The 27,950-nt window shown below is 45.8% G+C and overlaps 1 protein-coding gene and 1 long non-coding RNA gene across 3 annotated transcripts; one reads left to right on the top strand and one right to left on the bottom strand.

The window, feature by feature from the left end:
* Positions 1–69: 69 nt before the first annotated feature.
* Positions 70–16,930, bottom strand: NOTUM (notum, palmitoleoyl-protein carboxylesterase). Its single transcript, XM_083430201.1, has 11 exons — positions 16,075–16,930; positions 14,809–14,861; positions 13,327–13,422; positions 11,029–11,089; positions 9,820–9,878; positions 5,701–5,803; positions 3,917–4,108; positions 3,489–3,589; positions 2,863–3,010; positions 2,205–2,252; positions 70–1,356 (listed from the first exon to the last, which is right to left on the bottom strand). Exons 1-11 carry the CDS (start codon positions 16,413–16,415, stop codon positions 1,050–1,052), a joined length of 1,509 nt encoding a protein of 502 aa, XP_083286327.1. The 5' UTR covers positions 16,416–16,930; the 3' UTR covers positions 70–1,049.
* Positions 16,931–17,415: 485 nt separating this feature from the next.
* On the top strand, positions 17,416–26,070 carry LOC310672693. 2 transcript variants are annotated; one of them, XR_014508726.1, is made up of 3 exons: positions 17,416–18,351; positions 23,854–23,998; positions 24,802–26,070. It is a non-coding gene; the product is annotated as an uncharacterized lncRNA (long non-coding RNA). The 2 variants fall into 2 exon arrangements; XR_014508727.1 differs by having other exon boundaries at positions 23,850–23,998.
* The last annotated feature ends 1,880 nt before the right edge of the window (positions 26,071–27,950 follow it).

Genomic DNA, 27,950 nt, shown 5'->3' with positions numbered 1-27,950 from the left:
ATAGCTCCAGGATCTGATTCACAGGTAAGGACACAGTCCTCTCTGAACAAAAGATGGAGAGAACGTAGGTGAGCAGGAAGGATAAAAGCTCTTTACTGAGGCTGTGGTTGATAATCTTTCCCCCTTTCACAAACAACAAGAAACATACTTCAAAAGAGTCATGGGGATCTAATAAACAATTTGAATAATAATAATAATAATAATAATAATAATAATAATAATGCCACTGCTGACCCTTGCCCTTTCTCACACATATGTGATCAGAAGGAAAACCTTTCCAAAGGAGAAGTATTTACAACTTTACAACAACATGTGAGCATATCTTGGGTCAGCCCTTATAAATAGCATTTACATATTAAAATAAATATTTTCACATTGCCAAAAAATAGCACAAGGTGTTTTTTCTTCATTATTTAAAAAAATATGTTACAAAACAATATCATTAATCTTATATTTCTTGCTTATTTCTTTAAAAATTAATAAAAATCATTTTATAAAATAATACAAAAGTAAATTGAGTACAAGATAAGTCCTTTTCTAGCCTGTGTGCTCGGTTTGTACATTATTATGTTACATCGTGAGATGCTGGCCTCCAGGAAGTCATATAATCAGCTATACCTTCATCATTTCTAATTGGACAAATAATCCAGTGCTTTTCTCCCCCCCCCCCCAAAAGCACCTTTTGTTGTCAGTCTCATGGTGTGAAAAGTTATTGGAAAAGGCAAAAAGTATACAGTCCTTTTAACTCTGGAGAGGGTTCGTGATTTTCTATGCATTCCCTGCAGACCATTAGTGAATTATTGCAGACAGAGGTGACGCTTAGCTGAGACTGTCCCCTGAAGTAGAGGTAACATTTCAATCAACTGGTGTTCATTTTATCCTGATAATACTAACTGTGCCAGAGTGTGCGTGCATGACTTGTGCCTGTATGTGTCTGTGTAGATGCTTATGTTATGAAAGTGAGCAAGGAGGGCAGGAAGTTTGAGAGGGGAGCTAAAAGGCTCCTGCTCTATACGCAGTCATGCAGTCCTCCTTAGTGGAAAACTCTCCTAGCTACCACTACTCAGCATCCCCAGCAGTTTACTGGGCTCCAGACCCTGCTGCTGCGCCATCTTCTGCACATCAAACCCCATATGCATGAGAAACTGGATCACGTTCATCTCTTGTCCTGTGTACTGGTCCCGGATGGTAGGGCACGAGGGGTTGCAGTGTGGCCAGGGACAGCTGTCAATCAGATGGACAGGGCAGCCTTTCAGTGGAGTTTTCCCATTCTTGTTGCTGTCGTGGAGGCTGCGATCCCAGCAGTGCAGGGCGCGGGGTAAAGAAGTCCCTTTCACTTGGATGTCTGTCCAATGACTGCAGACACAAACCACACAAGTTGCATCACTATTATTGTTCATGTTCATTAGTGCTTAACCTTTTGCACGCTCCAAAATAGAAAGGCTGTGATCAGAAGAACAGCTGCTCAAAATGGGATTCCGTCGACAAGTTCTGCTAGGGGAAGCTCGCAAAAAGACTTCCACTAATGGGGTTCCTCCCTTCCCAGGTGCCCCACACAATTGGATTGGGGAAGTTCAGGAGAACATCCCCCCCCCCGAACAACACATGGGGAGAGGGATGGGGGGGGTTGTTCCACCTGGCAAGCTGAAATGCTTGTGTTGATGGAACAATTGCCACAGCGCTACATTGATTTCCTCCCACTGGCCACCAAGAACATGGACCTAAGTCACATGCAGGCATTATGCCATCGTGATGTGTCTGCAAGGAAGGGGACAGAGTAAGCTCTTGACAGATGCAGCACAGAAATAGTATCGGTGAAAATGTGGGTGTTCTGCAATGCCGCTGAAGTCCCTGCGTCATTTTTTCCAGAATCAAATCCGAGATAACACAGGAGCCAACTTACATTGGCTCCTGAAGGGTTAAAGAAGTTCCTCAAGACGTAGGAGCAATTACTGATGCTTATCAGGACCTTTTGCCATTTTCTAGTGAGCCTTCCCAAGTGGGCGGCTGGGGAACTGTCTTCCCTGGTGCTCTCTTCGCTACCAAGGCTGTAACCCTAACCCTACTTCCCTGGGAGCACATCCCACTGAATTCAATAGGACTTACTTCTCAGTAGACATGGCTAGGGCTGCACCGTAGCCCCCACAAATAGGAGAAAGTACAAAGCAAGAGGGAGAATTCATCTCCCCAACCTAGGTACTTACTTGCGTGTGATGATCTCATGAGACAAACAAGCGGGAGCAAAGCTGGCACTGAAGCAGAAAAGAACAAGATATAGAATAGGTGTGATAGGAGAAATGCAAAATATTGATACATTTCCTTCCCAGCAACCCAGTGTTTGGTCATTCCTCACAATACGGCTTTGGGTATCCTTGTGCTTTATTTGTAGAGATAACTGTGACTGGACACAGTGGCTGCTACAAGAATTTCAAGCAAAATTTCCTCCAATTGTTTTTGGTGGCTTACAAAACAAACCAGATTCCTAACACAGAATGAATGCAGACAGTAATTCGAAAATTTATCTGACAAAGTGTCTTAGGCTAAGTCCACACTATACCTTTAAAATGCATCCAAAAAACATTATTTCCCACAAAGTATTCTGGGCACCGTAGTTTACCCCTCACAGAGTTACAATTCCCAGCAGCCCTTAACCAACTACAGTGCCCAGAATTCTTTGAGGCAGGGAAAGGTGATTTAAATGTATAGCGTATATGTAGCCTTATTGTTAGGATATTGGAAGTTCTCAATTTAAAAACAAAACAAAAACCACACAGTGATCTTAAAAAGAATGTGGTTTCCAGACCACATATTTAGAAGAACATATTGGAAAGTATTTAGGAAAAGAGAAGAGGCAAGACTAACGTCACATCTTTAAGGGTGTTCCTAAGTTCACGACCCAAATTCTGGATGTATAGCCACTGCCCCTCCTGCACTGGCTGGCCAGTCAAATGTACATTGTCCACGGTGAGCTGGGCTTCATCGAAGAGCCACTGTACTATAAACACAGGACCTGCAGCAAGAAGAATTGAGGAAAGGTTTCCCCATTATCAGGGATGCAAACTTCCATTGGTTTAATCAGCTAGAGCTTAAAATGCACAATTTTAGTCAGTGAGGCAGAAATTTAAGAATACACTTTCTTATCTTTCAAGGTTATTTTGATTCTGGTGTGTTACGGCAATAGGGAATGGAATCCTTTCTTAACAATATAGTAGGTTTTGTTTATAAAACTGTAAGTTGTCAGCGTTCCTTCAGCATCTCAAGGAACATCTATTCTGAGTGGTAATATTTATTCAAATCCAACAATTCACTTAGCTACTGCTACTGCTAAGCATCTGGGAGTCAGAAATGTTAAAAGGCACAAAACAATCCATTAAAGTCTTCAATGCGTTGACACTGCTGGCTCTTGCTAATACTAATAATGAGGAATCTTCTGAAACACATTTCAGATCAGCAAACAGAAAGCAGAAAACTCTCCGTTTCATACTTACATCGCAGTGTGGGATAAATTTTATAGCCAAAGAAACAATTCCATTCCTCTCCTTCTTTAAACTGCATTTTGCAGCGTTCAGGAACAAGTCCGTTCCAATACCTGAAAGATGACATGATAACAAGAGTTAATTACAGAAGCTTGTTCTGCAGCGGAGATCCAAAAATGTGCAAGTTACAAAAATTACAGACAGCAGAGGGCAGCAAATCATACATTTCAGCAAGAAGAAAATTCTACTTGTCTTACTTTCGTGCCAGATTACTATACAGGGGACACCTTCTACTCAGCCACATTTCATTAATATTATTTCTTTTCCAAATAGAACTTCATCAGCTAAAGGTAATAGATACTTCTTATAATTACAAAAAGAAAGGAAGACTAGGTGTCTCTGCCCAGTCTTGAAAAGGATACTTTAGAATAATTCAATACCTAATTCCTCTCCTGATGGCTTCTGTAGGGGCGCAGGTTATGGTATCAATGCAGTCTGTTCTACGATACTGTTTATTGTCCAAGAACCATCCAGAGTCTGCAAGGCCACGGACCTGAATCCCAGGATACCCCATCTCTTCCAGCTGCTCAGCTACTCGATCTACATTCAGGAGCACCCCCGTTCCACCAGCACTGCAATGACAGCATCAGTCTTTCAAATGAGACTGTAACACAACCACAGACATATTCAGGATTGCTTACAGAAGGGCCATGCCTCTCTAAACACCTGTCATCCACATCTGAATTCATAGGGTGCTCTTCTAGTGTGCTTTTTGTAAATTGTGCTCATTTGCATTTTTTTATTTAACAAAAATTACTGCTTGATTGTAATTAAACCTTTAACCTTATATATTGGCTATATTCCAAAGATGCTTCAGACAAATAAAACTGCACAGATAACTATGACCATTTTGATTTGTTAAGGAATGTGGCAAGATAGGAAGCTACTGAATAAAAGAATTGGGATGGTGCCAATCCTGCCTTAGAGGGTTGCATTATCTTAACAGTGCAATCCTATGCATGCAGCTTGCTCCCATGTAAAAGGGTGCAGAATTGCAACCTTAATGCACCTTCCAACTCTAGAATCCCATTTTCTAGACATTCAAAGAGTGGTGGGTGCTTGGAAAACCTAACCCAGGGGTCAGCAACCTTTTTCAGCTGTGGGCTAGTCCACCGTCCCTCAGACCATGTGGTGGGCCGGACTATATTTTGGAAAAAATATATGAACAAATTCCTATGCCCCACAAATAACCCAGAGATGCATTTTGAATAAAAGCACACATTCTACTCATGTAAAAACACCAGGCAGGCCCCCCAAATAACCCAGAGATTCTACTAATTTAAAAACACGCTGATTCCTGGACCGTCCGTCGGCCAGATTCAGAAGGTGACTGGGCCGGATCCGGTCCCTGGGCCTTAGGCTGCCTACCCCTGACCTAACCTAAGAGACAGTGGCTGCTTGTGGGATCTACTTTGGATTTCAATAAAATCCTGCTATCACTGGAGACAGGTGCAAAAGATACTCACTTGGACATTTTGTCACTGAACTGCTTATGAGTACAGGATTCTATCCTAGGTATCATAACTGATCTGGGCTCACAGTTCCCCCATATAAAAATCCGTTGCTGGTTCTCCCAAGTTTTATTTCAGCATTCTAATTTGATGGGGGAAGGGGGCGGGGCTCATTTGGTGCTTGCTGCTGTTAAACAATTGAAAGTCTAAAATCCTTGCTGATCTACTGCCATTCAACCCAGAGATCTACCTCTTTAAGCTAGTGAGCTGTATCACCTGCTGGAAGGTTAATTTGAGGAGAATAAACTCAAGCACCTTGACATCAAAATATTCCACTACCCAAATGTAATAACCAGTTCAGATAACCCCCCCCCCCCCAGTATTACGGCATTGGTTGTGAACATTAGTGGAATCTCACACAGAAGTCTCCCTTCTTCCTCACCCAAAAGTCCTGCTACTGTTCAAGAAGCATATTGAAATGCATCTTCTAACACCACAAAGTAGGACAATCACAAATATGCAGAAATCAAGATAATGGTAGCCTTTGTTAACTTCAGCACTTTTTTCCATCAAGAGGGCAAGGGGGCCTGTGGTATAAAAGTCATGCCCATCACCAACAAGTCAATCGGCAATCTTCCCCCATACACACACACACACACACACACACACACACACACACACACACTTTCTAGACAGTCCTTGTATACACGCACCTGCTTCCTGCTAGTAGGAGGACTTTGGCATTCCCAAGACCTTTTCCCACCAACTCTTTTACAACCTCTTGAATGATAAGGGCACCCATGAAGACAAATTCATCTGTGGGGAGGAGGAAAAGAAAAAAGTTCACAGTAAACAAAATTGCTTAAGCTGCAGATTAATTAAAACATTTCCCCATTCCTCTCTACTGAAGGCTTGTGGCCTATATGAATTGGAAGAACAGACAACATCTTTATAGAGTCTCAGACTAGGACCTGGGAGAGCAGGGTCGCCACTCAGACATGAAGCTCTCTGGGTAACGTTGGGCCACGCAGTATCTCTCAGCCTAACCTTGTTGCAAGGATGAAATGGAGTGGGGAGAACCGCGGGTGCTGCCTTGAACTCCTTGAAGGGGAGGCAGAATTTAAATGTAATTAAATTTTGGTTTTTTAAAAATAGGTCTGTTGCAAACAAAATTCTGTGGGAACCTGGCTGGTGCTTGTGGGTCTAGCCATGTACCTCAGGTGTACTGAGAGGAATTAACAAAGTACCACAGCAATTGTTCCATCGGCATGAACATTTCAGCTTGCCAGACAGAACCATCTTCCCCTCTCTTTCGCCTGCACACTGTCCCGGCTTGTCCTTCTGATACGTCTCCGCCAAGGCAATTTCGTGGGAGAGAGGAAAGTCCCACTTCACAAGCAGAGGCTCTTGTGTGGGTTTCTGCTAGCGGAACTCAGTATCTTTCGTTACCTGATGTCTCAGCCCTAAAATCACTAGAACGTAATTTTGCAGAAGGTTATATCTCCCATCTCTGAAATGCTACCACCTCTAGGCAAAAGACAGAATAGCAGCTCAACAACCTTCCACAACATAACAAGTGAAGATCCATTATTATTGGTTTTTGATTTACCTATGTGGTGAAAGCTTATGCCATAGGGGAACTGTCAAGTTTTTAATGTATCAGAAATCCCTTTGTTGTCTTTACGGCAAAGAGAAAAGATACACACACAGCCTAAAACGGTGGCAACCAATCCTGGCTCTCTGAAGTTACACACAAGGCCAGTGGAAGCACTAGATGCGCCTGCAGTTCAAATTTATAGCTACCATGGTGCTCACCTGAGGACCAATGCTACTTGGGAAACACCAAGATCAGCAGTGTAAGGGGGGAAAAACAATATCCTTTGTTCCTGAAGTATTTCAAGAAACTCTTTCTTAAGGAAATACAGATAAGGCAGTTGAATCTGCTCACCCTCTCAAAACTGGTGGCTCAAATAACTTCCTCTATCGATGTCTCTGAAGTCAAGGCAGTAGATCTGCTCAAACCACTTCAAAAATGCTGACTGACTGAAATAGTCTGTTGGAATAAAGGATATTGTTTTTTTTTCTCTTCTCTTCTCTGTCCTTTTTTATGTCAGAAATGCTTCATTGAACCAGATGTTAATCTTGTACTGTTATAAGAGGCAGGATTGTGAAATGTTTAGTATTCTCATGCAGGACTGTTATGTTGTGATACATTATTACAGTGGTACCTCGGGTTAAGTACTTAATTTGTTCTGGAGGTCTGTTCTTAACCTGAAACTGTTCTTAACCTGAAGCACCACTTTAGCTTTAGCTTCCTGCTGCCACCACACCGCTGGTGCACAATTTCTGTTCTCATCCTGAAGCAAAGTTCTTAACCCGAGGTACTATTTCTGGGTTAGCGGAGTCTGTAACCTGAAGCGCCTGTAACCTGAAGCGTATGTAACCTGAAGTGTATGTAACCCGAGGTACCACTGTAGTAGGGTAAAAGAGACAGCACCCCTGTGCCTCTAAACCAGTGTTTCTCAATCGGCGGGCCATATGGCCCCCCTAGGGCCCCCCCAGGATAGTCTACAGGGGCCACAGGTGAAAAATGTGTAAAGGTGGGGCACAGCACAAGGGTAGGGGGCCACAGAGGGAAGTGAGAAGTAGATTTTAAAAAATCTTTTAATTTTTTAAAATCCTGATTGGCTAGCTATCCACTTGGCCAATCACAAGCAGGTCAGGTAAGTACGGTGGTGGGGTGGAAATGGGTAAGTCTGGGCGAGCCAGAGCTGCTTGTTGCTGTTGCCAGTGCTGGGCCAGGCTCTATGAGGCACAGGATGCAATCCACCCCAGTGTATTGCCAGATCGGGACCTTTGGATGTTGCCTAGGGACGCAGGGCTCGTCAGCAGTGTCAGCCCAGCTCTGCAAGGCACGGTGTGAAATCCATCCCAGTGCCTAGCCAAGCGGGATTGTCTGGTGCTGCTGACTAGCATCTAGTAAATAACTAAGTGTCTACTCAGAAGAAAACCGCACAGAGTTCAGTGGGCCTTACACCCAGGTAAGGGTGTGTGGGACTATAGTGCTTTATCTAGGCAGCTAGAGCTCCTCCAGGTGACAAGATCTTTTTGCACCAGATCAGTGAGGACCACTTGCTTTTTAAAATTCTCCCATATACATATAGAACTCCCTTTGCACCTTTTGGGCTGTATCTTTAGGTTTCCCCTTCTGTGTCAGATGACTGGGGTCAAATAAATGTTGTTTACTTTTTATAACACATGGAAGATGGATCTCCCTTGGCAGGTTCTGAACTGTCCTTCCTTGGAGGTTTCTAAGCAGAGGTTGGGTGGCCATCTGTCATGGATGCTTCAGCTGAGCTTCCTACATTGAAGGGGTTGCACTAGAAAGATGGCCCTTGGGGTCCCTTCTAGCTCTATGATTCTATGTTTTTCTGCTTCAACAATATTTCATTATGTTCTTATCATTTTATGTACAGTGGTACCTCAGGTTAAGTACTTAATTCGTCCCAGAGGTCTGTACTGTGACCTGAAACTGTTCTTAACCTGAAGCACCACTAATGGGGCCTCATGGTGCTGCCGCGCCACCAGAGCACGATTTCTGTTCTCATCCTGAAGCAAAGTTCTTAACCTGAAGTACTATTTCTGGGTTAGCAGAGTCTGTAACCTGAAGCATATGTAACCTGAAGCATATGTAACCTGAGGTACCACTGTACTGGTAATTGTATTTTGTATAAATTATAAATAAAGCATATTCTGTTTACAAACAAAACATTTAAATAGCTACCTTTCTACTGGTAGGATGGAGAGGCATGGGTGTAGCCAGGGTTTGTAATGATTTTTACTTATTGGGGGGGGGTAGCTACCCCCGTCCCCCTCCTTGGCTACACCAGAGGGGGGCACAGGAAGGAAACAGGATTGGAAAAGGGCCACGGTCGGAAAAAGGTTGGGAAACACTGCTCTAAACAACCTTGTAGAAGAGGGAATTTCAGCAGGTGGACCTTGTCATGCCAGCTTCTGAAGCTCCCTCTCCTGCAAGGGTATTAAAAGTTCATGAGGGAGCCCTATCTTTTTACCAGAGGCACCCGACAAGCCAAGGTATCAGCAGTTGCCACCAAGAGGAAAAGAGTCATCCTGAAGAGACCAGTGAATTAATGAGAGGAAAGGACTATAATAGGATTCAGATTTGAACTGCTGCAGCTGTGGGGAAACCATTGCCCTTCCAGATGTTTCTTAACTGCTGCTCCCATTATCCATGGCCATTGACTACGCTTGCAGGAGCTGATGGAAGTTGCAGATTAGCAACATCTGAAGAGTCAAAGCTTCCCCAAACTTGACCTACTGAGTCAACGATGCTGGTAGCCCCAAACTTTTGAACTGCATTTAGGTCAATATCCATCAAAATAAAGTTTTCTTCTGGCCTCTCTGTGTCATTTTTTGGTGATAGGTTTAGGTGATCAAGTCCCTCAAACCCATACTTGGGAGCATTCATGATTCAGTCTGTGAATCCTGGCATTGTTTAGTTCTTCCCTACCAAATCCTGGCTGCTGTGGGGGGAGTGGGGAGGAGTGGGGGACATTTAGCTAAACAGACTGGCTGGGCCTCAGACATTCAGGATGCAGCTATTCCCTTCAGGCTACTGCTGCGTGATGGGGCTCTGAACCATGACAAAGCAGAGTTAGCAAGCGGATGTTTTATCCGGAGAATATTTATTATTCCTTCCTGCCCATTGGCAAGAACCATTTCTTCATTTGCATAACTGTAGAGAAGTTGGGCCATATCCCCTTTAATGCATAATGTCTGTCTGGCAGCAGGAGCCTATCAGAAGCACTCACTTTTCTCAATCCTGGCAGAGGCTCCGCTCCAGACATCGCTTGAGCAATAGGGGATGAAACTGCAAGAGACAAGAGATATGTGAGCGCCATTATTCCTCTTACATGCAGGGAGGGGTGAAGCAGGGGTCAAGCAAATTAAACCCAAAGGGAGTCGGAAAGAGACCAATTTCATGCCCATTCAAATCTCATGGTACCAGCTGGATACTCCCAGAAAGAACTCACTCAAGGAGCACGGTGTTTGTTTAATGGACATTAACAGTGTGTTTTACACTTTGCAAACAGGCACATATCCCTGTGCACCACTGTCATGATAAAGGCATAAAGCCGGAAAAGGAAACACACATGCCCAAATGCAGATATTTGTCACTGCCCGCAGTTTGGTGCATGTCCACAGCACACATGGAGACATGTGCCAGCCCCTTACATATTACCAGTGTTTGCTACGGCAACCATGCAGTGGAGTAGCGTGGGGGGTGCAGGGGGGGCCGGCCGCACCGGGCGCAACATCTGGGGGGGGGCGCGCTCGCACTAGTGGAAGAGACTCGAGTGCTAAAATCCACGGGTTAGGGGGCGCAAATTACTTGCCTTGCCCCGGGTGCTGACAACCCACGCTACGCCACTGCAACCATGTCATACTTTTAAGTAGTCCCAAACCCTTACCCGCCTGCCATGTTCCTACATCAATGGAGAAGCTTTTTGGGGTATTCTTGTTTTCTCCATTTAGTTTCTCTTCCTGAATATAATGCAAATGAAGGCATGGTAACATCTTTGCTCCACCCAGTACCTCCTGTGTCTACCACTATGGCTGGGGCTGTGAGAGACATCAGCACCAGCCACCCAGTGAAGACTTCCTGGACTATATAGAACTCTAGCTGCTTCAACAGCCAGGAGATTTGACTATATAGGATGGCATTTGCTGGAACATCAGAGAACAAAGGGATGGTGGGTTTTTTGCTTTGCTGTAGTGACTATTTGTATCACCATCTCTTTTACTGTGTTCGAAATATACTGTAAGCCGCCTTGAAAACTTTGGTTAGTAGGTGGGGTACAAATACCCTCAAATAAACAAACTGAAGTTGTCAATTATGCTATCCTACCCATTTTGACATTTTACAGCCACAAAGGACTTTGATTCCACTCCCTGTATATTGCTTGCTTCATCACATCCGCTGTGTTCCCCCCAACTCACACAATCATTCCCCTACTTACACCATGTTTGCATTCCACCAGTGTGGATTTTCCTCCGGTTGCGATGACAGAATACCAGTTCCTGTAAATGGGAGAATAAAAAATATATTCAAAAAGAAAAACATCTGCCAGATATCAAAGCAGCAATGTGTGGAGAACATTTGAAAGTAACAGACTAGCAAAAGATGCTAAAGAGGCAAGGACTTTGTACACATATCTCCAAGGACAGGCCTTTAGTCTGGCCAATGCCTTATGTATGTGGGTCTCAGCATTTGCAAGAATAAAGTGCAGGCAATAAATTATTTCCTAGTTTCTCAGAATTTAAAAGAATACAGTGTATCCAATAAATCATCCCCTAATGTATCCATGTTTGTGCCATTAAAGGAATAGAGAAGAGGAAGGGAATAAAGAAAGAGAGGCTGAGGTAAAATGATACAAATTATACACTTCCCAAACTGAAACTCTAAAATTTCAAATAAGAAGCCAATTCCTATTCCAGGCAAATAAGCAGATGCATACACGTAGAATCATAGAGTTGGATATTTCACTAGAGTGTGAAGTACACAAGAATTAAAGATGTAGGATCCCTATCTTCTTTTCAAATCTCTCCACCCAAAGAGACAACAGATTTTATTAAAAAAAACAGGAATGGGAACTTGTGATTCTCTGGAAATTGTTGAACTACAATGCTTATCAGCCTGGATAGCTCAGCTGGTTAGAGCATGGTGTTGATAGTGCCAAGGTTGCAGGTTCGATCCCCGTATGGAACAGCTGCATATTCCTGCATTGCAGGAGGTTGGACCAGATGATCCTCAGAGTCCCTTCCAACTCTACAATTCTATGATTCTATGCAGCCTTTCTCAACCTTGGGTCCCCAGATGTTTTTGGCCTACAACTCCCATCATCCCTGACCACTGGTCCTGTGAGCTAGGGATCATGGGAGTTGTAGGCCAAAAACATCTGGGGACCCAAGGTTGAGAAAGGCTGTACCTGATAATCCCTGTCCATTGGCCTTGCTGGTTGGGGCTGATGGGAAATTGGAGTTCCACACATCTGGAAGATAACAGGATGTGGAAGACTGAATTAGGCAGTGAGGTCCCAACACCAACTGTAAGTGCTGGCCAAAAACCAGTACCTGATCCCTGCCCCCATGGCTGCCAGCTGTTTTTCTGAACTAGTGGTTATTCCTGTGATGATGTAAATGTGCTAAGCAAGGAAAATAACGGACGGCTTTAGCCCTCCTGTATGTCTGCTCACAATGTGGCATCTACTTCATCCTCCTTGAATAACACCCTATGGGATGTTTGTGTTTCCTGGAGCTGTAAAGATGAATGCAGTCTTGAACAAGCCTCTGGTAGAATTTGCTTAACAGGTCTCTCTGCATATCTTGAAGATTTATGACTTATTTATGATATTTACAACTCATTGCAATCCCTACAGGCAACTGATGAGGGAGTCACTATCATCGCTGCCCACTTTACTGAAGGTACAAACACAGAAAGTGTTCATGGGTCGCTATTCCCAGGTGTGCTCTTCCCCCAGGTGTCCAATACACTTCCAATCAGGTGGCTTTTCACCATTAAAAATAATGATAACTATTTATAAAAGGACAATACAGAGAAAAACAGAAAGAATCAAAACTAAAAGAGGGGGAGAAAACTGATGCAGGACTTAAAAAGAAAAAAGAAATTATTCTTAGTTCTCATTCACATTGTTTGAATATGTACTGCCCTGCTGTCAGATGCAATATAAATTAGCATTCCTGATTTCTATAAATAGTATAAGTCCATTTCCCCAACAATTTGAATTTTTAAAGCCATTTTCCACAGAGGCATCCAAACCAAGAATAGGAAGACAATGAAACGAACACTTATCAAAGCATCACCGTAAAAGCCTACTAAAAACTATTTCAAAATGCGACATAGCATTCCAGATAAAACACTTCATTTCAAAAATACTCACACTGTAACAACATCTCATTACAATATGTTAACTGCCCTTATATCGGGTCTGGGCAGTATACTCTCTGATAGGTGCACCCTCAGATCTGCAGAGAAAGCTCTGTTCCATGATCCTTCCTTAACTGTAGATAAGTCAGCAATGCTAGGGCACAGGGCTGGACTTTCCCTACAGTGGCAACTGCACCATGAAGTGTCTCCTCTGTTTGATTTAAAATGGCATTATGGAATGCTGCTTCACTGCTGTCATGGTTTGGACTTAATGGAGCAGGAAGGCGCTCCAGTAAACTAAAATGTAGAAAGTAGAAGCAATATATAATTAATTGAGTAAATCCCAGGTTGGTGAGAATCAAGAATTTACCAGTTCTGGTAGTGGGCCACTCCTTGGAGCTCATAAGTCTCCTCATTGTTTCATACCGAGTGTTGCAGTTCTCTCTGTTGAAGCAGTACCAGCCTCCTGATTCAGAAAAGAAAGAAAGAATCGGATAGTGTCCATTTCTTCCTGTTTCACTTATTACATCTTTTTAGACTGTAGTTTGCATAAGAAACTATTAGTGTCATTAAATTAATTGAAGGAATTTATTTTTTTACTCATCCTAGGTCCACAGAGTAGGGTTTATAATGCAGTGGGATTTTTAAAAAGCATAACAACACATACATAATATCCAGCATAATGTGATAGTGGGATCCTGTTGTGACTTTAAGACTGTGATACTATGCACGCTTCCCTCCAGGAAACCCCAACTGAACACAGTGTTCCTTACTTCTGAGTAAGCATGCGCAGGATTGCATTGCACAGTGCTATCTCTGAATATAGTAAAATTTAAAAGCAGTATGTGCTGTAAAATAAAAAGCCACTTACAGCATAAGGCTGTTCAAAAGGTAGGTTGCCATCATTTCCAAAGCATGATCTGCCTTGAAGTGCTCCTATGAACATTTTGCTAACTTCCACAAGCCTTTTCAGCAACATCTAACTTTCCTGAGAATTAATTGGATGCCTTCCGGTTTTAGATCTAGCCAAACTTATATTTAATATTCTGAGGAGCCTGAAAAGGCACGTCCAACCTTTCAACCAGGCCTGGATTTGCACTAGTATGCAGAAGCACCCAAAAAGGCTTGTTTCTCTATGTGGATCCATCTACCTCACATGTGTTTAGTACCGATTACCCAAAGAACACTACTTCTGTAAACTGCAGAGAATTCTGTAGCTGAGGTGTTTGCATGGCAAAAGCATGCAAAATGGTTTTTTGTTTTGTTTTTTTAGTAACAAATACTGTAGTGAAAAGTAACTATATTAATAACGATAAATCTTAGCCACAGTTTCATACGGTCGCTTGCAAAATTTTGAAAACACTATTTCTTGGAGCACAGTACCATCAAAAGCAATGGGACATTTCCAAACAGATGATGAGTTCAGGACCAGAATGTAAGTACCAGTTAATTTATTTCATATTACGCAGAAGAAAATTAGAGAAAACAGCATATATGTGTAGACCAAAATCTGTTTGGAGACTTACTGCATGTATGCATTGAAACCTAGGAAATACAACGCCAAAAGTAACATTGCAAGCAAACAACAGCAAGAAGTAGATTGACTAAGTAGCTTTGATTAAAGTTTGGTGAGTAGTTAGGCTGCCAGCAAACCTCCAGGTGGCATGGCATATGAAACCGTAAAAGGGGGGAAAGGATGGAGACATTGGTTATAGTGAAGGCAGCCAGCACTCGCTATAAGTCTTTGAAGAAAGCAGCTGGGAAGCTCTTCCGCCATCCCTCGACTTTTTACAAAAAGAGCCTAAAATGATTGAACTTTGCTTAAATAAATTAAAAGAAAACTCAAGCTCACCTTCCAGGAAAAGCAGCCACCTTCTACTGCCTTTCGATTCTTTGAGGTAGTAGCTAAAATAAAAACAAACAGAAGGCAGCGTGAACTTAATTAGGGAGACTGGCTCACTCAGCCACAAGCCCTTTGATACACCAACTCATTATAATATCAAGAGGGTTACATAAAATACTTGGTTAAAGAACAAGAGAAAGAAACAGGACGGCTGTCAGAGGAGCTCCAAACGAAGTCTGATCAAAGGGCCTTCTCGGGGACCCTGAGCCAGGCTTTCATCTTGCTCCAAAATAAATGCATTAAACAAATTCCTAGCATTCCTAAGTATTTCCAGGCAGGAAAGAGTTATTCCACCTGTTACTGGCTGCGTTCTTAGCAAAGGCCACATGATGGAAGCAGAGCTTGAACACTAGGAAGGATTGTTTCAGCACTTTTGAAGTACTAAGGAGCAGAGAGGGACCAGCAAATGGTATTAATAGTAAACAGTCGTGTGCGTGCTCTGTCAAGCATCCCCTCCGCAGAAATGGTGCTTTACAAAGAAGCGGGTGATGTTATCCATGTTTGCTCAGCACATACACAGAGAGTCTGCGTGGAGCTAGTTTGAGAACTCACAGAGTTCTTGTTTCAGAAAGCAGCTCGTACTAGAGGGGCTGTGGTAGCTGAACTGAGATCTAAAAGAAACAGGGGCACCGCAGAGCTTCAATGACTATTCTACAGAGTTCCAAGGAACTATACTGCTGGGAGATAACTTTTTTTATCTACTCTGCTTTGCAAAGTCCCTGTTTTCTGGACTACAGCATATTCCTCGGAATAAGGGAGAGCTACTAACTTGAGACTACTGTATAAGGAAATCTAGCAAATACAAGGAACTAAAGTGATGAGGGACAATAAGAAAAAAATAATAGGTGCATTCAAAAAAGTTTTCTCTTCCTACTACCCACTTCTACTTTGTCTGCCCTCAGGCACAGGTTTAAGAGTAAGTTCATCTCCGATTCTTACTCTTAGTGGTATGAACTTGAGAAAAGAAAAACTGTTGGGCACGGAACGGGAGAGCACAAAAGCACACGCCGATGGAAGTGGCCGTGGGTTTGTGCGCACAAATTAAGAGAGGCAGCAAAGAAGCAGAGAGGATGGAGAAGGGCTCTGTTTTCTTAGACGTTTCTTCGCTTCCTACTAAGCACAGGAGCCACGAAGATGGGCTAAGGGGAGGTGCCTGAAGGGCCAGGGACGAAGCAAGGAGATCGCAGAAGGGTCAGGCTTGGCATGTGCACTCACCCGGCGGGGCTGCCGTCGTTGCAGGTGACCGAGCTGTTGAGCAGCATGTGCAGCCTCAGCTCCTGGTGCAGATTCTGCGCCGAGCAAGGGTACAGCGACTGCGCCAGGCTCTTGATCTGAGCCATGAAACTGTCCATGTTGCCCTCCACAGCGGTAAAGTCCAATGGGAAGCTCTCCACCGGCTGCCCAGCCGCCTCGCTCCGCTCCCGACCCGCCGCCGGTTGTTGTTGCTGCTGCTGCTGCTGCTGCCCACGCCGCCTCCAGCTTTTCCTGCCCTCCCCGCCGGGGCCCCAGTGCAGCAGCCCCAAGAGCAGCAGCATCTGCACGGCCCCTCTGCCCATGGCGACGCGGAGCCACCTGTTGGGAAGGAGGAGAGGGAGCCGGTGAGCGCAGCCCGCCGCTTTGCTGGACGGCCGATCGGCGCTTGCTCGCCTGGCCTCGGGCGGCTGCTGCTGCTGCTGCTGCGACGGCAGAGGCAGCGGAGGGGTGCGCGCTCTGCCCCTGGCGGCGCTTGGCGGGCGGCGCTTGGCGGGCTTTCGGTTGGGGGGCTCCGGCCTGTGCCTGCTCCTCGCCTCGCCTCGCCGAGGGTCTGGCAGCTCTGGGCCCGTCTCCCTGGCTCCAAGGAGCGGCGAGCAAAGCGGCGTGGGGAGCGGGAGCCGGTGCTCGGGGCCCGCGCTGTCCGAGGTCTGCGGCGGGGCTGGAGGGCGCGCGGCTTTTCTTGGTGCACGGACTCGCCGCCTCGTCCCAAACCACAAACATGACAAGAGGGGCACGGAGTGCACGGGGAGCCCGCCGGGGGCGCCGCCAGCCCCGGCGCCGCGTGGGGCGGCGGCAGCAGCCGGCCAGTCCCCGCCCCCTCCTCTCCGCCCCCACCCCACCGCACGAGGAGGACCAGAAACGGGGGGCGGAGGGGTGGGGGGCGTTCCGAGGCTTGACTTTCATTTCCCAGCCGACAGACGTCGCTCTGCCGGCCGCCCTCCTTTCTCTCCCCACACCCCCCCCCCATCCCGTCTGAAGAGACGCCCGGCGAGTGCCAAAAACACCTTCGCCACCTCCCGCCCAGCATCGCGGGGCGCCGCTCCAAGGGGCTGGCTGCCGCCGAGGATGGAGGAGGGATGAGTCAAGCGGGGCTTTGAAGTCCTCCCCTCCGTCCGCCCCCCCTCCATCCTCCTGCGAGGCCCCCCGCGCCCCAGCTGCGGTGTGCGTACAGGGATGAAAGGACTGGCTGCCTCTTGTTGGCTGCAGGCGGGGGGCTGTGCTGTGGTATTGGAGGGGGGGGGGCGTCGAGGCAGAACAAGGAGCCCTCGCGGCCTGGGGCATTGCCACTGGGGCTGGACGGCCACAACCCAACTCCCCACGCCTGGGGATACCCCCCCCCCAGCGTGGATCCGGCTCTGACCCCCCCCCGCACTGGGGAGCCTCCCCCGGGGACTCCCCACACCGATCCGGCTCCCCAGCGCTGTGTGGCCCGCTCGCTTCCTTTCCCGGGGTTCCCCAGCCACGTGCTGCCCCAGGCGGCCCGGTCGGCTTTCACGTGCTACCGTGTTTGTGAGGAGGAGCGAGCAAAACTTTGCTTGCGAGAACCACGGAAGGAGAGTAGGGGCTGGGAATGGGTGACCGTCCAGGCCTAGCTGCTTCCAGGACTCCCTTCCCCAACACGAGGGCACAAGAAGCGGCCTACTGGGGTTAGATGAGTGTCCCTATAGAGTTCCACAGCCTTCCGCAATGGCGAACTGGAGGCCTCTTTCGAGGCCCAGCCCGCCCTCCTTGTTTGTCCTCAGTATCTGGTGTTCAGAGCAAGGCTTCTCATGCCACTGGCATTCAGAAGTATTTGCCTCAAAACTTGCAGGTTTCGTTGGGCTTATGGCTAATAATCTGCCCCCTAAGAAAGCCGCTGTGGTGCACCGATTAAAATGTTGGACTAGGGCCTGGAAGACCAAAGTTCAAATCCCCACTCAGCCAAGAAGCTCACTGCCTGATCTTGGGCCAGTCGCAGCCTGCCAGACCGGCCTACCTCACAGGGCTGCTGTGAGGATGGGGAGGGAGAGAATAGTGTAAGGAAAAAGTGGGGATATAAATGTAACATTAATAGATAAGAGCTGCTGGTGACGGCTAAACTCCCTGCTCTGGAAGGGAGTCCTCTAAGCTCTGCTAAAGGCTTGTTCGTTTCTCAAGTGCTGGACTGCTGGTCAGGCAGCCTACTTGTTTAAGGACTAGGCTGTCCCTGATGCTGGAGAGTGGAGCTGTTCAAATGCTGGCGCTTAGGAAGAACTGCAGGTCTGGGTTTGGAGAAGCAGGATGGAATAAGTCTGCTTAACATAAGCTGGGTGTTGCTAACTGATACCCAGTTAGAGAAATCTTAATTTTATGGGTTCTTGTCAATCAGTTGTTTGCTGAAATGTGCGCATATTCGCATATTGGTAAAAGGAATAGATCTGAAACAGAAGCATCTTTCAGGTTGATGGAGAAGTGTATTTTAGTAGAAGCATTGCCTTCTGTGCATGGGAAAAGGGAGGGAATGTCTTAGAAGACAGCATTTGCTATCTGCAGTTTTTATAAATACTTGTATTGGCAATACTTTTTTTCAGAAACCGGTCTACCCAATTAATCAGAGTCAATCAATCAATATTTTTAGTCAATCAAAAGACTTTCATCTGATCAATCTGACTAATATATTAAGGCTGCAATTATCCTCTGCTTGAGTTTTGTCAGCCGAGGGGCTCCAGAATCAGGCAGAAGCCCTGCAACACTGGTGGAACTTAAGATACTGGAAGACCTCCTCCCAATAACACCAGTGGAAAACCTCACCAGTGAAGATCAGTGGTGGAGTGGCCAAAATGTTCTTGTCAAATCATACCCAACCCATCACTGTAGTAGCCACTTATCCTCCCATTCAGTCATGAATGTGATACTACGTCTGAGCTCACATAAATGAGTACAGCCTTGGGTGACGACTGGAATATGCAGGGAGTGTGTATATGAATAAGTTAGGTTTGGTGGGCGTAGGGATCAGCCATAGCACAACCTATTTTATTTGAGGGTCAATGCAACTACCCCCTAAAGGTGACATACCCCTAAAGGTGGCTCTGAAGAATCTATCTATCTAAAGATTTTTTACCAGTTCCTCATCAATTAGATATCAGTGGAGTGTACAAAATAAGACCAAAAATGAATTATGTAGGGTGTATTCATCTTTTCCCTGATGAATTCATCTCTCTTCAGAACTGTAATGAGCTCCAGGTTGTAGTCCCCTTCCCCCTCCTCTGTGCCCCGATGCTTCTAATTTTATACAACTATTTCAAATTAGAAGTGGTGCTGGATATGAAATGTGACCTTTAACCTCTTTATAACAGTTCTGATTATTACATGCCCTTGGAAATTGGAGGCTTTTCTTGAATCCTGCAACATGGGATAATTCGACTCAAGTTACTTCAAAGAGTGCTGTTCTAACAGAAGTAATACAGTTCTTATAAGGATGTGCCACTTTCTGATGCAAAATAGAAAACAGCTGTATGCTTCAGACAGAAGATGGGGGCCATCCCAAATTCAAAGTGGATGAGGAAACAAGCTCTGGCTGTGCAGGCCTTTTTTATGCAAGCAACCAGTCCTCTTTCAGTTTAGTAGAAGAACCAAATGTTTCCTTCTTTTCTGTATAATAGTCTTATGGTGACATCTTACAGTATAATGTAAGATGTAATCAGAAGACGAAGTCCTCCATTGGCAAGTTCTGTGTTCTGTTAATGTACGGATTACCTTATGCTGAATCAGACCACTGATTCATCTAGTTCATTGTTGCATATTCTGATGGACAGCAGCAGTTGAGGTGTTCAACTCTTGCATGGTAGGCTCCCCACCACTTTCCTTGTGGGGTAAGTTTGTGTGTTTGTGCTGGTACTGGGTGAGGTCAAAACCAATGATTAGTGACATTACAGGCAATAGTAGAAAGGGCCATTCTTTCTTTTGGACATCCCCTTCTCTCTGCTCCCTTGCAGAAGACACCCCCCCTCCTCCTCCTTCCATTGCTGCATCCATTTCAACTCCTCCCTTCATTTCCTTCTGGGTCTGCCCCCCACCCCCACCTGCATGAAATTAGGCCAAGGACTGCAAGTTGCTCACCTCAGCTTTAATCGATTACATCAGCAATGGAACCTGGGAGTTCCCATGTGCACTACAACTTAGCTATGGCAGGAATTAGGAACCTCTGGCTCTCCAACACCCATAACCAACAGCCTTCATTGCCAATGGTTGAGGACGATGGGAGTTTTAGTTTTTTACTTTGTTGTACCACCATAAACGGTGGTTTTTATCCATGTATTTTTATTTTGTTTTGTGTTATTTTGGGGTGGGGTGGGATGGTTGTTGAGTGGGGTGGGGATTGGTTTTGTTTTAGTGTAACTGTTTTGCTTGTTTGCTTGTTTTTATATTTTGTAAATCGAGGAGAGTATGAGGCTTGGGATTCCTACTGTGGAGGGGCGAGGGAGGTATGGCGGTGGGGGCAGATGTTATAGGCGAAGGGGATCGAGATACGGATATGCTCGTACCCCTTCCAATCTGCGCCCCATCCCGAGAGACGAGGGTAGGGTGAACAAGGATTACTCACCTCCGTCACTGGTGTTGTGCAATGCCAGGTCTATAGGCAACAAAACCGCCACCCTGCGAGATTTCTTCATCTCGCAGGGGGTCGACCTGGCTTGTGTGACGGAGACCTGGGTGCGCGAAGGGGATACTGTTACCTTACGACAGATGGCGCCCCCGGGTTTCTCCGTCCTCCACCAGTCACGGACTGTGGGCCGGGGGGGAGGGGTGGCACTATTAATCCGGGAAAATTGTTCTTTCAGGGCTCTACCATCGCCATCGATCCCCGGCATTGAATGTGTTGGCCTAGTGTGGGGCTCCGAGGTGAGCTTGGCTGTCTGGCTGGTGTACCGGCCACCTAGCGCACCAGCAGCCACCCTGTCAGGCCTGCTGGAGGCTGTGGCCGGCTGGGCCTTGGAGTTTCCTAACCTATTGGTATTGGGGGACTTCAACATCCATGCTGATGCCACTCCCTCCTCACAGGCTCTGGACCTGGTGTCTTCCATGGCGACACTAGGGCTCTCCCAGTTTGTTTCGGGCCCCACACATCAAGCAGGCCACACGCTGGATTTGATCTTTGGGGCCGGTATAGATGTGATCATGTTTCCTTCGATGAAGGTGCCATGGTCTGATCACTACGCTCTGAAAGCCAGGATTGATGTTCCACCCCCACCCTGCTTAGGTGGCGAGCTGATTTGGGCTCGCCCGCAGAGGCTGATGGACCCTGATAGATTCCGCCAAGCCTTGCGGGACCTTGCTCCCCCTGGCGACTCATTGACTGAGCTTGTTGAGGGCTGGAATACCCAGCTCCTGGCAGCCATCGATGAGATCGCACCTAAGCGCCCTCTGCGACCCCGCAGAAACCGGGCTCCCTGGTTTACCGAGGAGCTCCGGAAAATGAAGCGGGACCTCAGACGGCTAGAGCGAGTATGGCGGGGTGCCCGTGACGGAGCTTCAAGAACATCTTATAGGGTTTTTATGAAAACCTATGAGATGGCAGTGAAGGCCGCTAAGAAGTCCTACTTCTCGGCCTCCATTGCATCCGCTAGCTCTCGCCCGGCGCAATTATTTAGTATAATTCGGTCTTTAACATCCCTTGAAGGACAGCCAAATTTAAATAACAATTTGACCCACAGCTGTGAGGCATTTGCGAGCTTCTTTGCGGAGAAGGTCCTGTTGCTCCGCCATGACCTCCCTGCCAATTTGGATACAATAAAGGAACTGGAGGCCCCTCGACTGTCCTCGGGTCCAGTATTGGACCACTTTGACCGGATATCCCCAGCCGATGTGGACAGACTCCTCCGAGCTGGAAAGCCCACTACTTGTCCTCTCGACCCGTGCCCGTCCTGGCTGATTAGAGCGTGTCCAGACGAGGTGCGGGCCCCCCTGGGGGATATCATCAATTTGTCCCTTGGCACCGGGACATTCCCAGGGGAACTGAAGGAGGCAGTGGTGCGCCCGCTCTTAAAGAAAACATCATTAGATCCCTTAGATCTATCCAATTACCGCCCGGTTTCGAATCTTCCATTCCTGGGTAAGGTGATTGAGAGAGCGGTTGCTGAACAGCTTGGTAGGTTTCTGGATGAAACATCGGCTCTGGATCCATTCCAGTCCGGCTTCCGCGCTGGTCATGGGACCGAGACGGCTCTGGTCGCCCTAACAGATGATCTCCGCAGGCAGCTGGATCAAGGCGGGTCGGGGCTGCTGATTCTTCTAGACCTGTCAGCAGCCTTCGACATGGTCGATCACGAACTCCTGGACCACCGCCTTGCCGACGTGGGGATCCAGGGCACAGTCCTTCAATGGCTGCGCTCGTTTCTCTCCGGTCGGGGACAGAGGGTGGCGCTTGGGGGGGAATTGTCATCCCGTCACTCCTTGGTGTGTGGAGTGCCCCAGGGTGCGATACTCTCCCCGATGCTTTTTAACATCTTTATGCGCCCCCTCGCCCAGCTTGTCCGGAGTTTTGGGCTGGGCTGCCATCAGTATGCTGATGACACCCAACTCTATCTGTTGATGGATGGCCACCCTGACTCGGCCCCAGACACACTGATCAGATGCTTGGAAGCTGTGGCTGGATGGTTACGTGGGAGCCGGTTGAAGTTAAATCCTTCGAAGACAGAGGTCCTCTGGCTGGGACGGGACGATATGGGATTGAGGGGGCAACTCCCATCTCTAGCGGGGGTGCAATTAGTGCCAGCACCGTCCGTTAAGAGTTTGGGTGTAATCTTCGACACCTCCCTCTCCATGGAGGCGCAGATTGCAGCTATAACAAAGGCGGCATTTTTTCATCTCCGCCAAGCTAAGCAGTTGGCTCCTTACCTCTCTCGCCCTGACCTAGCCACTGTGATCCATGCGACGGTCACCTCCAGACTGGATTATTGTAACTCGCTCTACGTGGGGCTGCCCTTGAGACTGACCCAGAAACTCCAGAGGGTGCAGAATGCCGCAGCGAGACTCCTTACAGGGTCTTCACTGCGAGATCACATTCATCCGGTGCTATACCAGCTGCACTGGCTCCCGGTGGAGTACAGGATCAGGTTTAAGGTGCTGGTTTTAACCTTTAAAGCCCTATACGGCCTAGGACCCTCGTACCTACGGGACCGCCTCTCCTGGTATGCCCCACAGAGAAACCTACGCTCGTCAAATAAAAACATCCTGAAGGTCCCAGGCCTCAGAGAGGTTAGGCTGGCCTCAACTAGAGCCAGGGCTTTCTCGGCTGCGGCTCCAATCTGGTGGAACGCTCTGTCACAAGAGACTAGGGCCCTGCGGGACCTGACATCTTTCTGCAGAGCCTGCAAGACAGAGTTGTTCCACCAGGCCTTTGGTCAGGTCCCAGCCTGACTCCCTCCTCTGGCAACCTGCACAGAATTTTGCTCAACGGTTGCCATTAATTTGACTTTAATTAATTTTTATAATGGAATGTTTTTAGAATGTTTGATTATTTGATTGTTTGATTATTTAATTGTTGTTAGCCGCCCTGAGCCCGGCTTCGGCTGGGGAGGGCGGGATATAAATAAAATTTATTATTATTATTATTATTGTGGTCTTAACAAAACATTTGGAGGGACATAGGTTGCCCATCCCTGAGCTATTGCATCTTCCTTTCCTCCCTTCCTCCCTATATATATCTTTCTAGTGTCTTGCCCAGGGTGTCTCCTATATGATCAGCATTAATTATACCCATGTTCATCACTTACAAGACAGGAATGGGAAAGCTGAGGTTCTCCAGATATTGGACTGCAACTCTTAGAACCTTTGACCATTGGCCATGTTGGCTAAGCTAATTGGCATTGGAATCCAACAACAGAGGCCACAGACTAAGCATTCCTGCTGTCAGACAAGAGCTATGGTAGGACATTAATTTTGCATTTGGTGCCCAATACACAGTTTGCTGAACTTCAACAAAATGTTGCCTTCAATAATTTTTTAAATCAATGTTTATATATGTTTAATCAATGCTTACAAAACAGTTAAACCTACATCCAGTCTAAATGCCTACTTTTCCATGCCTAGTACAGTACATTCACAATTGAAAAGTTATATAGTCCTAGCTAATAAACTAGTTGGAGAAATAAAGAAGCCATACTTGACCCTTTATTCTCAGAAAATACTTCCAAGATGACCTTGAGCCTTGAAATCCAGAGAAAGTGCAAGGAGGAGGACATTGTAAACAAGATGGAACCTTAAATGTGTCAGTCTAAACTTCAGATGGTAGAGATAAAGGTACAGGGATAGTCTGGGAATTTGTTCCCAAAGCTGCGATGATGGCACCACTTGTTTCTCACATCATCACTAGAATACTTGCATATGGTCCTATAATAATCTATGTTACTTTAGCAGTTCCAAAGTGTTGGCTGTATATGCCAATTTACAAAATAGGTTTAAGCCACATGTAAAAGTACTAATAGGGAAGCTTTTAATATTTGATGAATCATTGTATTTTAATATTCTGCTGGAAGCCAGCCAGAGTAGCTGGGGAAACCCAGCCAGGTGGGCGGAGTATAAATATTATTATTATTATTATTATTATTATTATTATTATTACTGATAGGCCTTTTTTGACAATATTGTGGCACTCGCATTTGTTCAGACTCTTTCCTTTCATGCTGTCCCCCCCCCTTTCTTTTTGTCTCCACTCCACTTCCTCCACAGCCTCCCACCTACTATCTAGGGATTCCTGATCTACACTTTTGAGAATTCTTTCAGGAAGATTATATAAGTTAGAAGAGACTGTTAAAGGTTTTCCATACCACTGCAACACTAATTGTGTCAGAACTTCAGAAGTATTGAATTATTGAATCCAATGAGGCTTACCTTCAGGTAAATTAGGTTAGGATTGCAGCCTAAGGTAGAATATGAATAATTTGATGTGCAGGATAGAATGGATGAGATGGTACTTTAAAAAACAGATGTAACTTGCAGTGCAAGCTAAAGGAATCTTAATGGATCCTTTTGGAAACTAGATGGATGTGAACACACTGAACAAATAGGCTGATGAAGCTCATGTCAAATCTGTTAAGAGTATTTGCACTGGGGAAAGTATTTTTGATTAGTAGGGAGCTTTTTGTTTATCAATAAAGTTTAACTTACTGATGAGAAAATCTTAGCACAGATGGAGTACAATACAGTGGTACCTCTGGTTACGTACTTAATTCGTTCTGGAGGTCCGTTCTTAACCTGAAACTGTTCTTAACCTGAAGCACCACTTTAGCTAATGGGGCCTCCTGCTGCTGCCGCACCGCCACCACACAATTTCTGTTCTCATCCTGAAGCAAAGTTCTTAACCCGAGGTACTATTTCTGGGTTAGCGGAGTCTGTAACCTGAAGCGTATGTAACCTGAAGCATATGTAACCCGAGGTACCACTGTAATGTTACATTTATTTAAGTTTAACAATGCATTCTCTTAAACATATTGTTCTAGCAATGTGAAAATTAGGAGCCCAGACGTCAACGTTATATCCCCTCCTTGCTTTCATAATCTATCTGAGAAGAGGTTGGGTCAAGTGGTAGTAGCTTCTTGTTTTTTAATTTATCATGTAGGGGTCAATTATAGGTGATCACTGTATCTTTTATTTTGCTACTGACTGCATTTAAAAAAAGTAGTTTTCTTTGGAATTTCTTATCCTTTTATTTGTCTTGATGAAAACAAGCTGCTCTGTACTAAAACCATTTTCCGCCCATTTAAACTGGCGTGTCTCATAAACAGAAGATGTTAATCCAGTCAATTTAGCATTTGCTAGCACCTACGTGTCATACAAAATAGAAAAGATAAGATGCAACAGGTATCAGTTACCCTTGGTCTTATCTGTCTCAACCTCACTATCAGCTGGATCTAGAACCTTTCAGAGGCTTAAAGATAAACACATCAGGACCATGAACTGTTTATGCAGGACTGTCAGTTCTCATGTGTTGGACTGACTTGTTTCTGGCTATATTGCAATGCTGGATAAATTTTTTTTAAAGGTTCCCCCCCCCCATCCCTCCCAATGATTTCATAAAATAAGCCAACCCAGAGACTGTAGGAAAGGTGGTATGAAATGAACTCTGTGTTGGCCTTGCAGGGTTAATATGTGTTCTGATTTCCAGAGGGATATGTGCTGGTTTCACAGCAAAAACAGAGATTTGCAGCACTGAAAAGTCTACCAAATTTGTTAAGGCATAAGAGTTCATGGACCAATCCCCACAATGTCAGATGCCTGAAGTAAAATCTTTGTTGACAGGTATATAAAGGAGAAATTTGTAAGGAGGGAGTTGAAGGGGAGGGGAATCAAAAGTTACAGTCAGTAGTAACTGGACCTTGAATGCATGTCAGATAGGTTTACATTTAACTTTTACAGCAGTAAAGGTAAAGGGACCCCTGACCATAAGGTCCAGTCATGACTGACTCTGGGGTTGCGGCGCTCATCTCGCTTTACTGGCTGAGGGAGCCAGTGTACAGCTTCCAGGTCATGTGGCCAGCATGACTAAGCCGCTTCTGGTGAACCAGAGCAGCGTATGGAAACGCCGTTTACCTTCCCGCTGGAGCGGTACCTATTTATCTACTTGTACTGTGTGCTTTTGAACTGCTAGGTTGGCAGGAGCAGGGACAGAGCAATGGGAGCTCACCCCGTAGTGGGGATTCAAACCGGCGACCTTCTGATCGGCAAGCCCTAGGCTCAGTGGTTTAACCCACAGGGCCACCTGCATCCCTCTTTACAGCAGTAGATTAGTGATAATTTACTCAGAATTGCTGTGGTGATTGTATTATAAATACCTGTAATGGGCAGGGAATTATTCACAAAACACAATAGATAACACAGCTATTCTGTCAATGGTAAGCCAATCAACACATGTAGTATGGATTTTTAAAACCTTCGGTCTTTGTCTTGATGTAATCCACAAGCAATAAAACTGATTTTTTTAAAATTGATCATTGTTTCTGGAATGCTGGCCTTATGATCAGTTACAGAATTCCCTGGGAAGTCAAACGTTTTCCTACTAGTTTATAAATATAACCATTTCTGAAGTTGGATGTGTGTGAATTTATTCATTGCATAGGAAGGCCTGTCTCTTGTAAGCAGAATGTAAGAGGAAATTGTTGACAGATTATGGCATAAATGTCATTGGAACAAGTGCAGTGAATGAACCCCTGATGTTGTGTAATCTGGGTCTGCCTCAGTAGAAAAAAAAATTTGGGCGAAGGAATAGTGTTGCAAGTTTGGGAGCTCAGTCTGCATGATGCCCTGAGTCCCTCCCAGTTCTTGTGGTCCTGTATGCAGTGAGGGTCAAAATCTAATGGAAGGTTCTATTGTTGAAATATTTGTGGAAATAACTCATAGGCAAAAGGGGAAGCATCTTACAGGGATAGTTGGAATAGGTAGGTAAGAATGCCAGTTTTCCTATGCCACTTATCTGGGAGCGGGACCTACTTCTGAGTAAACATTGACTGCTTTACAGTAGCATCAAATTCACTACCATGTCCTCCTGTTTCCTTTACCATCTTTATTCCTTAGGACATCCTTGTGAGTGAGGCAAATCATTACTATTCTCATGTTACAGATGGGGAACAGAGTCTGAACAATTTGGCAGGGGCCATGTGAGCAGTTATATATGGCAGGAGTCCAGTTCATGGATCCAATCCTATTCATCTAGTAAAGGTAAAGGGACCCCTGACCAGTAGGTCCCGTTGTGACCGACTCTGGGGTTGCAGCGCTCCTCTCGCTTTATTGGTTGAGGGAGCCGGCGTACAGCTTCCGGGTCATGTGGCCAGCATGACTAAGCCACTTCTGGCGAATCAGAGCAGGACACGGAAACGCCGTTT

This window comes from Podarcis tiliguerta, assembly GCF_965153285.1.
Source record: "Podarcis tiliguerta genome assembly, chromosome: 2".
Taxonomy (NCBI): Eukaryota; Metazoa; Chordata; class Lepidosauria; order Squamata; family Lacertidae; genus Podarcis; species Podarcis tiliguerta.
Note: the sequence above shows the minus strand (reverse complement) of the source record. Positions and strands in the feature narration are given on the sequence as shown.

Excerpts from the sequence above, each read along its gene's own strand:
- NOTUM (XM_083430201.1), bottom strand. The coding sequence starts at position 16,415 with ATGGGCAGAGGGGCCGTGCAGATGCTGCTGCTCTTGGGGCTGCTGCAC. Across the intron at positions 3,011-3,488 it reads AATTTATCCCACACTGCGAT|GTCCTGTGTTTATAGTACAG; the intron begins GTAAGTATGAAA and ends TTCTTGCTGCAG. Across the intron at positions 2,253-2,862 it reads AACACCCTTAAAGATGTGAC|TGCCAGCTTTGCTCCCGCTT; the intron begins GTTAGTCTTGCC and ends TTTCTGCTTCAG.